Source organism: Gallinula chloropus (assembly GCF_964237585.1).
Source record: "Gallinula chloropus genome assembly, chromosome: 4".
NCBI lineage: Eukaryota > Metazoa > Chordata > Aves > Gruiformes > Rallidae > Gallinula > Gallinula chloropus.
In genome coordinates, this window is record NC_140088.1 from 35,163,863 (window position 1) to 35,178,207 (window position 14,345).

Here is a 14,345-nt window from a genome sequence, read left to right on the forward strand (position 1 = left end):
GAACTTCTATGTGGTTGTTTTAGCTGCCAGCCAGGTTAAACCATGACAACTGTGCAAGACCAAAAGGTTCCTCCTGCCCAGGCCATGGAGAGAGATACAGTGCAACAGCAGATGCCAAGAGAAGAGTGTAGGAACACAGCATGCAAGTTCTTCCTCAGAAGCAAAAAAATCTGTCTTGATTTCTGATACAAATACTTCCTGAACAAGAGGTGACATACTCATTTTTAACAGTCATCAGGGGATTTTACATGTCAGATACCTTTCTGAGACTGTTTGAAACTTCAGAATCAGTGTTCTGTGGCAAGGAGATCTACAGCTTAAGTACATGTTATGTGAACAAGCAAATTTTGCTAGCTTTGAACCCATCTCGTGCTGAGTTCCTATGGAAAGTCTTACCCCTCCTGGCCCCCAGTCCTACCATGCCTGTTTTGGTGCAGGATTTTCAAATACAAAGATAGACCTTATCAACAAGAATCTCTTGGCTAAATTATTACCTGTTCTTTCGCATCATTTCAATGGATTCATGAAGCACAACTTCCCCTTACAAACACACACACAAATGCAAAACAAACCAACTCAAATCCATTCCACAAAAAACCTCCAAAACCACCAAACCCCACCCCATCCCCCAGGTCTTTCAAGTTGTTCACTATTTGAACAATTACAAAAAACAAGATCAAAATCACATTCATTGACAGGAGCCTTAAATTTTCAGCTTGAGGGAAACTTTCAGGAGCCAAGTCCCACAAAAATCAGACCTTTTTTTCCCACCCTTCAATTCTATCACAGTTTGTGGAATCGAAAGAGATGAGCTAAGAAAGTAACTTACTTGGGGCTCCAGGGAAAGAGATTTTCTCTATTCATCTATATTATGCTAAACCCACTACGTATGACACTTCCTATCAGTTCTCACCTAGCCAGGCTCAGCTATGCAGATACTGACACCACAGATACACAGTAGCTCCAAGGTAACTTCCCTCAGCAGATCCCAAGATCAATGAAAGTTGATTATGGTGCTTACTTTCCTCTCCCTTCATAGTGCAGCTAGGACAGAAACTAAGTTATTGCAGAGGGAAGACACCCTCAATACACTTCATAGAATCAAGGAATGACTAGGTTGGAAAAGACCTTTAAGATCGACTCCAACCGCACCTGTCCTATGCTAAACCATATCTGTAAGTACCTGTCTTTTAAACACATCCTGGGATGGTGACTCAACCCCCCATCCCTGGACAGCCTGTTCCACATCCTGACAACTCTTTCAGTGAAGAATTTTTTCCTAACATTTAATCTGACCCTGCCCTGGTGCAGCTTAAGGCCATTTCCACTTCTTGACACTGCTTATTTATTTTCTGTTAATATTTATAGCAAAACAATTATAATATAGTTCACAGATTGCACTTTTGCAAGAGTGGGGAAAAAAGAGAGGTACTTCTCTTTGTCCCTTCTCTCCCTCTAAAACCAGCCATGTAAAGCAGAGTTAGGCTTTCACAGTGCTTTATGTCAGTGGACACTGGCTCTGTTATGCTCAGAGTACTTAAGTCAGTCACAAGTACATCATCTACAGTCTTAAATATCCGACACGCAAAACCTAGATGCATCTGTAAAACAAAGAGAAACCCAAGACATTCATTTTCAACAAACACAAGTCAAAAATGGCATTCTTACTGCAGCCATCTTCATCACTGTGGTCCCCACAGTCGTTGTCCCCGTCGCACTGCCACTGCGCAGGGATGCACGTGCATTCGCCAAAAGCACTGACCGCGCACGTGAAATGATTGCGGCCGCAGGAGCACTCGGTGCTACTTGTAACACCTGCAGGGGGAACAAAGAAGAAAGGCATTTTAAGGAGATTTGCCTGTTTGGGGGTAAATGCATTACATGCAAAGTGACATCACCATTTTTCCCGTGTACACACGATAGGTATGAACACATACTCCACTGCAAAGAAAAACATTCGCATCCCCCCCTCGCACTGTTGAACGGGAGATCAAGCACTATGCAGAGTTTCCTGGAATGGGGCTATCTGAAGGCAACCTGCCAAAGAAAGGTTTGGGAATCAGCTGAGAAATAATTCAGCACTAGTCACAGTCGTATTCCAGGAACCCCAGGTATCAGAACATCTTTATTTTACCAAGTCCCTCTTCTCCAAGAGCACAGTGTGGCTGCTGCTCTATTTAGTTCTGACACCACAAAAGATGGGATGGCAAGGATTCTACTTCAGAGAGTTACCTGGGTCTTCTGCAGATTCTGAACTTTGTAGATGCAAACTTTTTACATGTCAGTGCTTTAAATGTTTCTGACTCCAGTGAAAGGAAAAAAAACCTCACAAAAACACACATCCCCACAGAAAAACCCCAACCAACAACCCAAACCCCATCCTCTTGCTCATTTACCTGGAGATTAAACTGTGACACCATGCAGTGTACAACTGATATTCATGAAAGCAAGAGAAAATGGTTTTTAACTCTACAGATCAAAAGACAATTTAATCCAAATGCCAATATATAATCTGATAAGAACATTTTTTTCAGCCTTAAAAGTTATTTTAAGGAGGCCTCAACTTTTTCTGTCCTCTCCCAGCTACAGAGCAACGCTCTGCACAACTGACACTCACTCCTGTGCAAATGCAGCTATTTACAATGTTATCCCACAGTCTTTTGATAAATCTCTGACTTCAGAGAGAACAGGCTACAGCCCAACTCTCAAAAGGGAAACTGTCACGCCTGAACTTCTGATGTTATCTAGACAATCTATATAATCAATATCACTGTTAAATTATTATTCTATCAATCAACAATCCCCTCAGGCTAGTCTGTGACTGGATTCTTTTTGCAGGGTTCCTTCTTACTGCAATTCAAGCAAACATAAAGCTCTCAGATTATACAATAGATCATCTCTCAGATTATACAATAGATCATAAAGAAAGAACTACAGAGGGATATTTGCACCAAGCTGTAATTATACACATCCTGAACTATTTGCAGACTTTTTGATCTCATGTTACACCTAGTGTATCTGTGATGAACCATGAGCTGTAGTAGCAACCTACCCACAAAATCCTAAAGGGAAAAAGAAAAAAAAAGAAAAAAAAAGAGAGATAAAAAAGAAAAAGAAGCCTCATAATTTCACTCTTTTCCATTCTAATTGAGAAAAGCAGTTTCTGCAAAATTTTACGTAACTGATCTGCAAAGTCCCTCAACAGAATTCTCCCCAGCAAAGATACCCACTTGTGCAAGTCAAGCTAAGATTTAAGGTCAGAGGGGATGCTCTTCTTCCTCAGGAAGAATTCCATTACAAGTTTCTTCCGCATCAAAACTGTCCGGGGTGGTTCTGGCCAGCCTCCGCTGCCTGCTCCCGTTGCTTCGCTGCAGGCTGCGAGGCCTCACTACACTATTTCCCAAGCATGGACACAAGGGGCTGAATTGGGACAACCAATTATTTAATAATTTGTTTCTGGATAAGCACAAATGAGACAGTTGGGAAAGAGTAAAAGCAAGTTGGTTTAGCTCCTCAGCATGAAGACAGAGCTCGGCAACAGCAAAGAAATAACTAGTGCAGCCATCCCAATCGGCAAACTGCAACTTAATCTGCTGCATTGTCAAACACATGGTTATCTTCAAAAGTTGCTAGTAATATCAGGTTATATACATGCACACACACACACATCAAATCTGTTCTTCCCACCTCATTAGGGTTGCTATGTTCTGCCGTCTCTGGCTTGTGCTTTTACCATGCTATAGAAACCATTGGGAACTGAAGGATACGTTATGACCCAGATACCAACACACTCTCATATACATCAGCCTACATCTGCAGTACTATCACGTAAGCACATTTTGCTTAACTAGTTCAAATTTGTGACCTTTGTGAGTCCAATGCTTTTGATTTGTGACCTTTAGGGTAACTAACTTTCTAGTCGTTAAAATGATGCATTTGATAAGCCATGATTTACCCTAGTCTTACACTTGGACAATCAAAGCACATTATTGTTTGGAAAGCACACTAATTCCAACCAGCCAACAGTATCAGAAGGACCAATCCTGGATGAATAGTCTTTGCCCAATAAAAAGAACAGGTTGAATGAAACCTGGGACCTCCTGCAGACAGCAGGAATTTTCTCAATGATTTCAGTGTGGGTAGTATTTCTTAGTGTCCCATGGTTATTTCCCGGTGCTCAGGGTTCCAGTAACATTACCCTGTAACTCTATCTGTAACAACAGAAGGCCAGGAAGGGTAACAATGAGAGGGATGTTTTCTCCAATTTACAGAATCAGAGAATATACTGAGTTGGAAGGAATCCATAAGGATCATCGAGTCCAACTCCAATTTAGTGTGAGAAGCCTCAATGGAAGACTTGCTCTTTAATGTTGAACTCTCATTAAACACAGGGAGCGTGGGACAGAGGACTAAGCAAGTGCATGAGGGTGGAACATAAACCTTCAGTGTCACGTTTCAATCCCTAGTTAGTAAGGGGTCCAGGAAGAGGATGGAAATACTTGCCATTCAGGCAACTGGACCAACAATCAAAGCAGACATATCTGCTTACACTTTTGCACATCCTTCTGGAGCAGAAAACAGTGAGGGGTACCTCTGGCTTAGCCGTAACAAAAGTTCTTCCTAAAACTTATCAACCATATTGCAGGCTTGGACATTTTACCAACCATCTATATTCAGAAATCATTTCACTTATGCAGGAAACAAAACCCTGACATATTGTAACAGAGCAGTATAATACCAAACAACACAGAAAAGCATTTATTACCAGGTGCTGAGCTGACATCACTCAACTTTCCTGGCCTCTCCTGGTAACTCATGTGACCACCATACAAGTTTCCTACTCTCTCACTTACCCATGTGTACAAGCAACAAAAAAAAAAAATCTTCCCTGGCTGAAGCTTGGTTCTCTCCAGATGCAGTAGCAGCAGGATCCAGTAACCAAACAGTTTTCATAGCAAAATATTATACAAACAGCCTCCAGATTTTAAAAACAGGAAATCAGTCTAAACACAGGCCTCAGTTAACATCTGCCATCACCTTAAATTTAGTATGGTATTCTCAGATTCCTTCCAAATACCCTCCCCATCTTCATGGTCATCTGACAAATAAAACATCTCCTAAGGGAGGGTGGATTTTTTTCTTCCCTTCTCACCCTTAAAAAGATAGTTAGGGGCTTCATAATTTTATATCCAAACTTGGCAAAACAGTTACATCATTCCTGGCTGAAAAGCAAAAGTCAGTAATCATCCTGTTATTTCTGCACATCTTTTTCAGGGGAGGGTGGGCAGAGTTCCTTAAACAGTAACCTGTCACTCTGCTGCTTTGTCCTGCCAACTCTTCATTAGGCCAAATAATACAGTCCATAAAGAAAAACCTAATATACTAAGCTTCATTTTGCTCATGAGGTCACTTGCAACCCTCAGAGCTATTACATAACAACTCTGTATGTGCCACAGATTCACAGAAACATGGACATTACAAAGGAAGCTTAAGTAGACAGAATAATTACCAAACTGAACTTTGTAGCTTTTGTTTTCTTAGAGATAGCAGATTTCCAAGGGGGAGTGAAAACACACAGTCCTTCTAAACTCTGCATGTGTTCTTCCAAAAGATGAGGTGACAACTGTATTTTCAGTAAAAATTATGACAGATGGCAGCTCTTATCCCTATTGGTAGCAATTCAACCTTCTACAGGCTGAACACAGAACCACATAACAGCCCAGGCTGGACGGGACCTTGAAAGGTCACCTGGTCCATCCAACCTTTTGTGGGAAAAGGAGCCTTGACGATATCACCTAGCACCCTGTCCAGTCACATCTTGAAAATCTATCTACAGCAATGCGGATTATACCACATCTCTGGGGAGGTAATTCCAGTGAATGATTGTTTACACTCTAATAGTCCCATAATATGAAGTTTCATCAAATGGATGTTGACCAAGAATCCTGCATGAACAACTGCCAAAGATCCTCACATCTGTGGTCGACACCACACTGCCTTTCCACTTTTCCTTTATTTCCAGGCACCTAGCACTGACTACATAAGATAATTCCACTCCACACAACCCTGTTAGTTGCATCTTTTCCCCTTCAGCCTAACACAGAAAATCTTACTATTATTTTTTAAATGAATAGCATTAAATTCACAGCCATCAGTTGACTTGCATCACCCTGCAATCCTGCATGTACCCGTAACACAGAGTAGCAAGCCAACCACAGTTAATCATCCCTTTAGTTCTTCTACACTGCAAGGCAAATAGCAGCAGAAGATTTAGAAAACCCAGAACTGTGGAAATATTTGGCATGATTTACAGTTGAAGACTGTTCAGTTCAGAATAAGAAACCTCTGGAAGGAACAATCACTCTTTTGGTCCAGGATGGAGTAACACACGGATCTGGGTTCCTTCCCCTCCATGGCCAGGCACCTAACTCCATATTTCATGGCTTACAGACAATGTTCAGTGGAGGGCAGCATCTTTCAGCAACCTCACTGTTACAAGAGACAAGTAAAAAGATGACAGTACCATCCTTTATAATTTCAATAGTACCCTCCTGGCAGAGGACAAAAGGTCTACGTGGATACTGAAGGTATGTGAAAATACAGTACAAGTATTTGACAGTTACAGTAACTAAGAAGAAGATACACAGGTCTGTACAGAAGAACTGGAACATGAATAATGGAATTAAAGAGAAAACAAGCGAAAGGAAGTCCTAATAGTGGTGGGCATAAGGCTGTGATTCCAGCCCCTCTTCCCCTGATAAAGCGTGGAAGGGTAGCAACAAAAGCATTTTTGAACAAATCTGGACTAAGCATCAGAGTATTTTTCCCTGGCTTCTACAGATGCACTTCATTTTTTGTTTCTGTATTTTAAGAACCCACAAGCATATGACTGTTTATTTGGCATTGAAATTAATGAATTATGTAGCATAGCCTTTAATAGCCTGTACCAGCTTGCATACCTAGTGTTAGAAGGTTTGTGTCTGATACCATTTCCTCTTTCTCCCCAGGTCAGGCTCACTTTTCCACTCTCCCCTGTAAGGAAAGGCTGAGTGCACTGGGACTGTTCAGCCTAGAGAAAAGAAGACTAAGGGGGGGGACCACCTTGTTAATGTTTATAAATATCTTAAGTATGGGATGCAGGGGGAATTGGCCAACCCCTTTTCAGTGCTCTGTGGAGACAGGACAAGGGGCAATGGCTGCAAGTTGGAGCACAGGAAGTTCTGCACCAACATGTGGAAGAACTTTTTCACAGTGAGGGTGACGGAGCCCTGGGACAGGCTGCCCAGGGAGGTGGTGGAGTCTCCTTCTCTGGAGATATTCAAGACCCGTCTGGACGCCTGTCTGTGCAATATGAGCTAGGGAGCTGCTTTGGCAGGGGGGTTGGACCCGATGATCTCTCAAGGTCCCTTCCAACCCCTATGATTCCCATCACATACATACCCTGATGAAGTCTGATTTCAGGTGTTTCAGATGGCCTTGAATATAGTTGCCACATTTTCTCCTTCATCCAGCACTTCCAGTGTTTCCATAGCAAAGCAGCTCAGCTTTCTTTGCTTGCCCATCTTGAGGGAAAATTAAAGTTTTGGATTCCTCTCTCTTACCCAAATAACTGTTTCCACTGAAGGAAAGTACAGTTAATCCAGCTTTAGAAGAGGGATTTGCTGACCATTGTTTAAATCCAGAGCTCTGCTGGCAGACACAGCAAAAGCAATGTTACAGCACAACAGGGTGATGTCAGAAAGGGCACCATGAACTGATAAAAGCCAACAGGGTTTTCCCTCTTTTTTTTTTTGTTTTGTTTTAAACTTCCATTATGGAAGTACCTGAAGCAGTTCTGCCAAGTATTTGATGTCTGACGAGAATAAAACTAACCTCATTAGAAAAAGCAAATGCTCTAGAAAAAGCAAAGTTTTCAAAGCTTTACATGGAGCTGCATCACTTCTGCTGGAGAATGATGTAATAGTGCTAATTAAAAAAAAAAAAAAAACAAACCAAAAAAACCCCCAAACATTAAAAAAAAGCCATGCAAGAAACAAACCACACCCCAAAATACAAACACACACATGTGCACCCTGAAACAAAACCACACCAGCCAGAGAAGAGGTCGATGATGTCACAGTATTTTTGTAGTCGTGTACTGTATCTACTTTGGCAGTTTTCAAGTGAAGATGAAAGTTCTCCAGAATTCCCCTCTCCGTTTGCAAAAGCAGATACACCTCTGTCCTTAAACAGCTGGTCCCCCATTAAACACACTGCTGACCCCAGTTCCGTGCAGGTGCAGGCCATCAGGCACAACAGCCCTTCAGGGCTCATATTAAAAACCACACAAGTATGCAGGCTAGGCCTGAAAAATATTACACTGGACATGACTACAAGGAATAGGAAGCATAAGTAAAAGACATTCCACAGGATGCCTGCTAATTAGGACCTAAAGAAAATACAGGGTGCGACGAAAGTACAAACTGTGTTAGGGTTTGGTGCGATGGGTAGTACGCAGGGTAGAGGTAGAGAGAGACAGGAACAGAAGCCGTATTGTCAGAAATACCACATGTGTCGATATGAGGCCTTTAAAAAGATGTTTGAGATTGAGGCCCAATTCTGATGCTTTTATGGCATCAGAATTGGTTGTCCTACCAACGCCACTGAAAACATCATGGCACACCCAGCACAAAGAAAGGCATTTATAGAAACAGGTACTGAAATAGAAATACTGAATAAAGATTATTTGCACATAAAGACTCAAGGATCAAGACACAATTGTTGGAGTTCCTTCTCCCAAATCCTTCAACTCAAACACCTTGCAATAAACAACGTGACTTAAACTGAGGATTCTAGATACTCCTCCTCTACCCATATCTTCTATGACATTTGACAAAATTACTTCTCACCCTCTAGAAGCGAGGATGCTGCTGTTATGGTACACTATTGTATTAGTGTCTAATGTGTATTTCCAAATACCCAGAGTCTTTGAACAGAAGGTGCAGCTGAAGGGACAGCATTATTGTCACGAAATTCTCCTCAAAAATTAATTCAAACTGGCTTGGCCACCAGCACACACAGACCAAAAACATCGGCTGAAGGACCATAAACAAAAGGTAATGAGAAATGGCAGCAAGTCAAGCTGCAGAGGGTAGACATGGCTAGGAGGTATCATAGGGATCAGCATTAGATCCAGTCCCATTGTATAACTTCATTAATGATCTGGAAGAAAGATTAAGTATCATGTTAAAGGTGCCTGCAAATTGTATCAAAATAGAAAACATTCTTCTACAAACATAAGAGAAAAAAGAAGCAATATAGAAGGGACCTTAGAAGATTAGAATTATGGGCAGGAAATTAAAATTCAATCTTAATTTATTTTATTTTTTTTAAGCCAGTGCATCTGGTAAAAAATAATTCGAAACAGATACTCAAATGAAAAGAAAAATCTGGGATGCAGCAATGCCTGGAGAAATCAAGAAGCAATAATAAAAGACAAGCTGGCCATTGGCTTACATTATGACACAATATGGCAGCCAAAAAACTTGGTTAGGCTAAGGAAGCATGAGTGTCCTGTCATGGAGGAAGAAACTTTCTGCCTGTGCAGAACTCAGATGTAACACTGAGACCTATGGAGAAGCTGATACAGGGAAACTAAACAACTTATTCTAACTCAGCAACAAAATGTTTATCAAAGGTGTGTTACTGCACACTGCTCCCTCAAGCCTTCAAACAGATTCTGTTTGAAGCCTGACCCAGCATGGCATTTTTTCCTACCCATGACTATTTAGTTCCTGAAATCAGAAAAAAAGGCAACTACCATCAATTCTGTGTTCTGTTGTGTTTGGTTTGTTTTTTTTTCTCCTAAATAGGACTTTTACTACCCTGTTTCCTGAGCAACCCCTCAGTTGCCCATGGAAAGAGCTCACGGTGGACAGCACATGAAGTCCCGATATAGAAACAGGATCCTTTCAACCACCAAAGCATGTTAAACATAGCAAAATATCAGTCTGAAGTCCCTGTTTGAAGGCAGGCAAGAAGTATCAGGTAGATGAGAACAATTTCCAAACAACTGAGGAATTTTATCTGTCAAGGACAGACAGGAGAAAGTTGTATCTGAGTGACATTTCCCCCAGCCCTCTCTTCAGATTCCTACCTTCCCTGGTAACACCAGAACTGTTCTGTAAGAATCTTCTAAAACATCTTTGCTCTAGTACCCAGATCTTTGGTTGAAGTGTGACCACACTGTGATGTGTTTTACATATTAACTTGCCATTAAACAGCAAATGTCCCACTTTGCCTAAGTACAAGGCTCCCTCAAACATTTGCAGCTGGCAGTCAAAAGTCCAGGCTTTGTTCTGTAGCTCCACGTGTCTCCAATCACTGCTGCCATTTAAGAAGCCAAGCACTGTATCAGCCTGCTTCAGGTGTCATGTCCAATGTCAATACAGACACATCTTAGAAAGGGCTTCAAGCCTCTCAAAAGATCTCAATTTGTGATGATGGTTCTCCCGTTCTCTCTACAAATGCGTTCAAAACCATTAGATAGTGGGGGCATCCATTTTCACCTTCACAGATCCTTAGTAAAACAAAGGCCACAGAAAGTCATGAACTGCAGTATGCCATCTCTGACACGCTACTTCTCCCCTCCAAGGCTCTTACTGTAAGGGATTCAGCCTCCTAAAGCCTTTTTAATTTTTCCTACATACAAACTTGAATGCCAAGGACCAAGAGCATTATACTTCCCACCTTGTGGAACTTCCTTCCTGTTACCATTAATAGCATCCCTTCAGCCTTTGCATTTCATTCTCTGTAAATTTCCTCTTTTAAGCAGAGTGCATTTAATCCATACTGTGTTACGGTACCTGAAGGATGCCATCAAGAAACACTTTGCTGATTGTAGCCTGGAGTGGCATTTCCTCACGTAGCTGCAGGCTCCTGTGTGTGTCAATGGAGAACTACAATGAAGAATCCACGGGACAGATACAAAGTGCTCAACTACAGCACTGAGTTACTTGCCATGCAGGACCATTCCACTCAAGCACGTTAAGCAGAAACGAAATACCACTCAGAAATGGGCCGAATAATAAAAGGTTGCTGCTGCCTAACATCATTCAGCAATACCATCATCTGCTGTATAACAGTACAGGAATGTTTAGCTGGACCACCACGGCCTGGCAGGCAGAGCTACATGACTCAAACCCTTTCAGAATATCCTAGACACACATGAGACACTTTAAAATACTATCTTAAGCCTACATCGTGCTTCACAAGAATTAGTCACCTCAGCAACAACATGAGACACGTAGCTTTCCGTTTCTTTCACCGTGGGCTGGGGTTTTTTAAACCACACACTAACAACCCCTATCCTTTCCTGTCCCATAAGGGTTGTGACCAATTTACTGCTCATTTAGCATGAATCACACAGTACAGTAGACACTAGAATTTAGAAAATAATGGCAGACCAGCCAAAATAATGTTACCAGGAGACCTTCATGATACCAGATAATTGCTAAGTGCCAGCCAGAGCAGCAACCTGCTGTTTTAAAGACATAATCCATAGGACACCTACTTCAGTCACCAAAGAGTTTCACTAGAATGATAGTTATTGAGAATGAAGCTCACTGAGTGGTCGGAAATACTTCTACTATATCAAAGTTCATGGACACCAACTACACACATCGATCAGGACTAGCAAGACACTGGAGTTTGTTTTCCCAGTTACAGGACAGACAACATTGTATGGGATTACTCTCATCCTTCAATTCTGCAAATAAATTGAGGAAACAGAGGAAAAGAGGCAGAGAGTTATAAGAACACTAGTGACTGTTGTTGGAGAATACAAGTGCATCTTAGAAGACATTTTAGTGACAGCAGTTTATGTATAAACTTGAGATCCACATCCATGTTTTTAAACTTTTGGACCATCACAGGGCACCTACTCTCCTAAAGGCAAAGCACCAAATTAATCAAGTCCTGTCACTTAGAGCCTTCAGAAGGAAGCATCTGGGCAAAGCAGGCTCTCACCAAGTCCCTAGGAAACAGCCCTGCTCTTGCTGCTACAGTGTTTTGTGAAAGGCTTGCTTCAATCCCTGCTGTTCCTAAAGCATACTGCCTATCTACTCAAGCTAGCTTTAAACTAGCTAACTTGGGTTTTGGTGGTGATAGATCACAAAAGCACAGAGCCACAACGCACCTGCAAGAGTCAGCAAAAGCAACAGTGTAAATCTTTCAGATGCTCTGGGCACTGGACTAGCTGTAAGGACATGGGAGAATAGTTGGGCATATGTTCTAACGAGCACAAAGCTAGAACTCTGAACACTCTTCCATTCACTTAACCTATTCAAGACAAAAGCCAAGTTCCTCTGTCTTGGTCAGTCCCAGAACACATCAACACGGACAGGAATACACTTCTTTGCAGGAGATAAAAAATGCAAGCTTTTCAAAGTTCTTCTTTTCAGGGAACTTAATGTTCTATCTGAACTGCAGTTGCCCAGTGCAAGGAGATGAGTTCTGCCTCCAAAGAGCCCATTTTGGCTTTTGTGGGTTGCAGTCAGATTCTTCCCATCATTATGGCATGATAGAGAAAAGGCCAGGTTCCTGGACAAGACAGAGACTGTTCTCTTACAGGGTCATTTTAAGGAGTTTATTTTGGTCTCCTATAAAGAGGCCATCATGTTAGTGGTGGAACATCTGAACTTTGTAGCTTTCCAGCTCTCTGCCACACAAGAGACTGGGAAGCCAACCACAACAGCTCTGCTTAGCAGAGGAGCTCTCCAGGGAAGGGGTAGGATACACTGTGTGGTTTTGTGGCAATAGGGAGGCAGAAGATGGTTTTTGCAATCCCACAGGCAGGAAGACTTCAAAAGCACAAGCCACAAGATAAACGGAGCTATCTTGGGACAAAGAGAGTTGTTCCTGTATGTCCTTTTCTAAAAAATAACCCCACACATGATATTATGCTGCCCTCAGAGGATGAGCAGCAAAGGGCCAATTATTAACCAGCCAGACTGAGCTGGAAGAACAGGGTTGGGCCTGGCAAAGAGAGGGGTACCGCACAACCACAGAGTCATCACAGCAACTGTGCTGCCTACCAAAGAACTGGATTAACTTAAAAGCAAATAAGAAACCTTCACCAGTAACATCTTTTTTAATACATACACATTCACACACGTGTACTCAAAAACACAAGCTTAATGCAAATCAGTTTTGTGGGCTCAGGTAGTATAAGTTCTTTCCAACAGAATTGCTGTCAGGAAAAACAAGGAGGTCAGTGTTGGGGTTACTGCAGGGCAGCTATGCTGTACATCAGACCCTGTTCAGCCCACCCACATTTGTTTGCTTTCTGGGCAGCTCAAGGAACACTGACCTACACCTCCTGCAGGGCCTGGACTCCAGGCTCCTGGCAATGCGTAGCAAGCGGTCACAAAACTCTTCTTCTGCTTGAGATGGAAGTTTTGGGTGCTGCTTCTACAAACCCACAAGCTCCGCTGTTCATTCACACTCACACCCCAGAAAAGTTGATCACAATAGTGCAAAGCACCAGAGGAACTCTTACAGCCAATCTCATGTTGTTCACATTGGGTTTCACCTGCTCTTTCAATGAAATAGTAGCAACAGCACTGAGGCAGGCTGAGGTAGGTGCACAAAAATCAAAGTGACCTGATTATGGAACCACATCTTTGTAAGTATGTGTGTGGTCTCCAGCACGACAAAGTCAGAGCGCCTTTTTCTCCTAATGAACAATTTCAGCACCTCTTAAAACCGGGGAAGTATTCTCTTCAATTCAGCAGCATTAAATGGAAGCCCAACAGGCACCCAGGTACTCACATATCTGTGCTAATTCATTTAAAATCAGTGGAAAATTAGACATTTAGCTATCATTACACATCTGGTCAAAGAGCTTTAGACCTGGCTCTTGGTATTACCACGTACTCATACCTCCCACTACAGGGACTTCTCCTGCTTGGAAACCTGAGCCCTAAGTGACTTCCCAAGGAGCTTCCGGCCAAGCTGCGAAATTAACGCAGATCCTATAGGGTCCCAGTCCACTTCTTTACCAGGGCACAATTTGCCCTGCCCTACCTAGGTCCTTACCCCAGAGAGCTCGTTAAAACAAACTTGCAGGAAATCAAAGTCACTATTGCACAAATGTGGAAGGATTTACACATGCTGCTTGGGAAGTCAAAATAACACCTCCTGCTTCACTTCACCCATCTGCCCCCCCATGCTCCCTGACTCAAATTAAGTCAGATCCAAGTCCTGCTCCCCATCCCCACCCCCCCCCCAAAAAAAAAAAAAAGGTCAGAGCCAGGCTCCTGAGACCCTCCTGGGGGTCCCAAGTTCCTGTATTAGCCTTACAATTA

General features: G+C 42.3%; 1 protein-coding gene across 1 annotated transcript in view; it reads right to left on the reverse strand.

Annotated features, from left to right (window-relative positions):
• LRP4 (LDL receptor related protein 4) overlaps positions 1-14,345 on the reverse strand; it is a gene marked incomplete at both ends in the record, with an annotated part of 77,341 nt that overhangs the window by 37,908 nt on the left and 25,088 nt on the right. Inside the window, one exon of the mRNA XM_084262750.1 lies at positions 1,669-1,815. Within this exon, the coding sequence (XP_084118876.1) occupies positions 1,669-1,815 (147 nt within the window). The remainder of the gene's footprint in view (positions 1-1,668; positions 1,816-14,345) is intronic.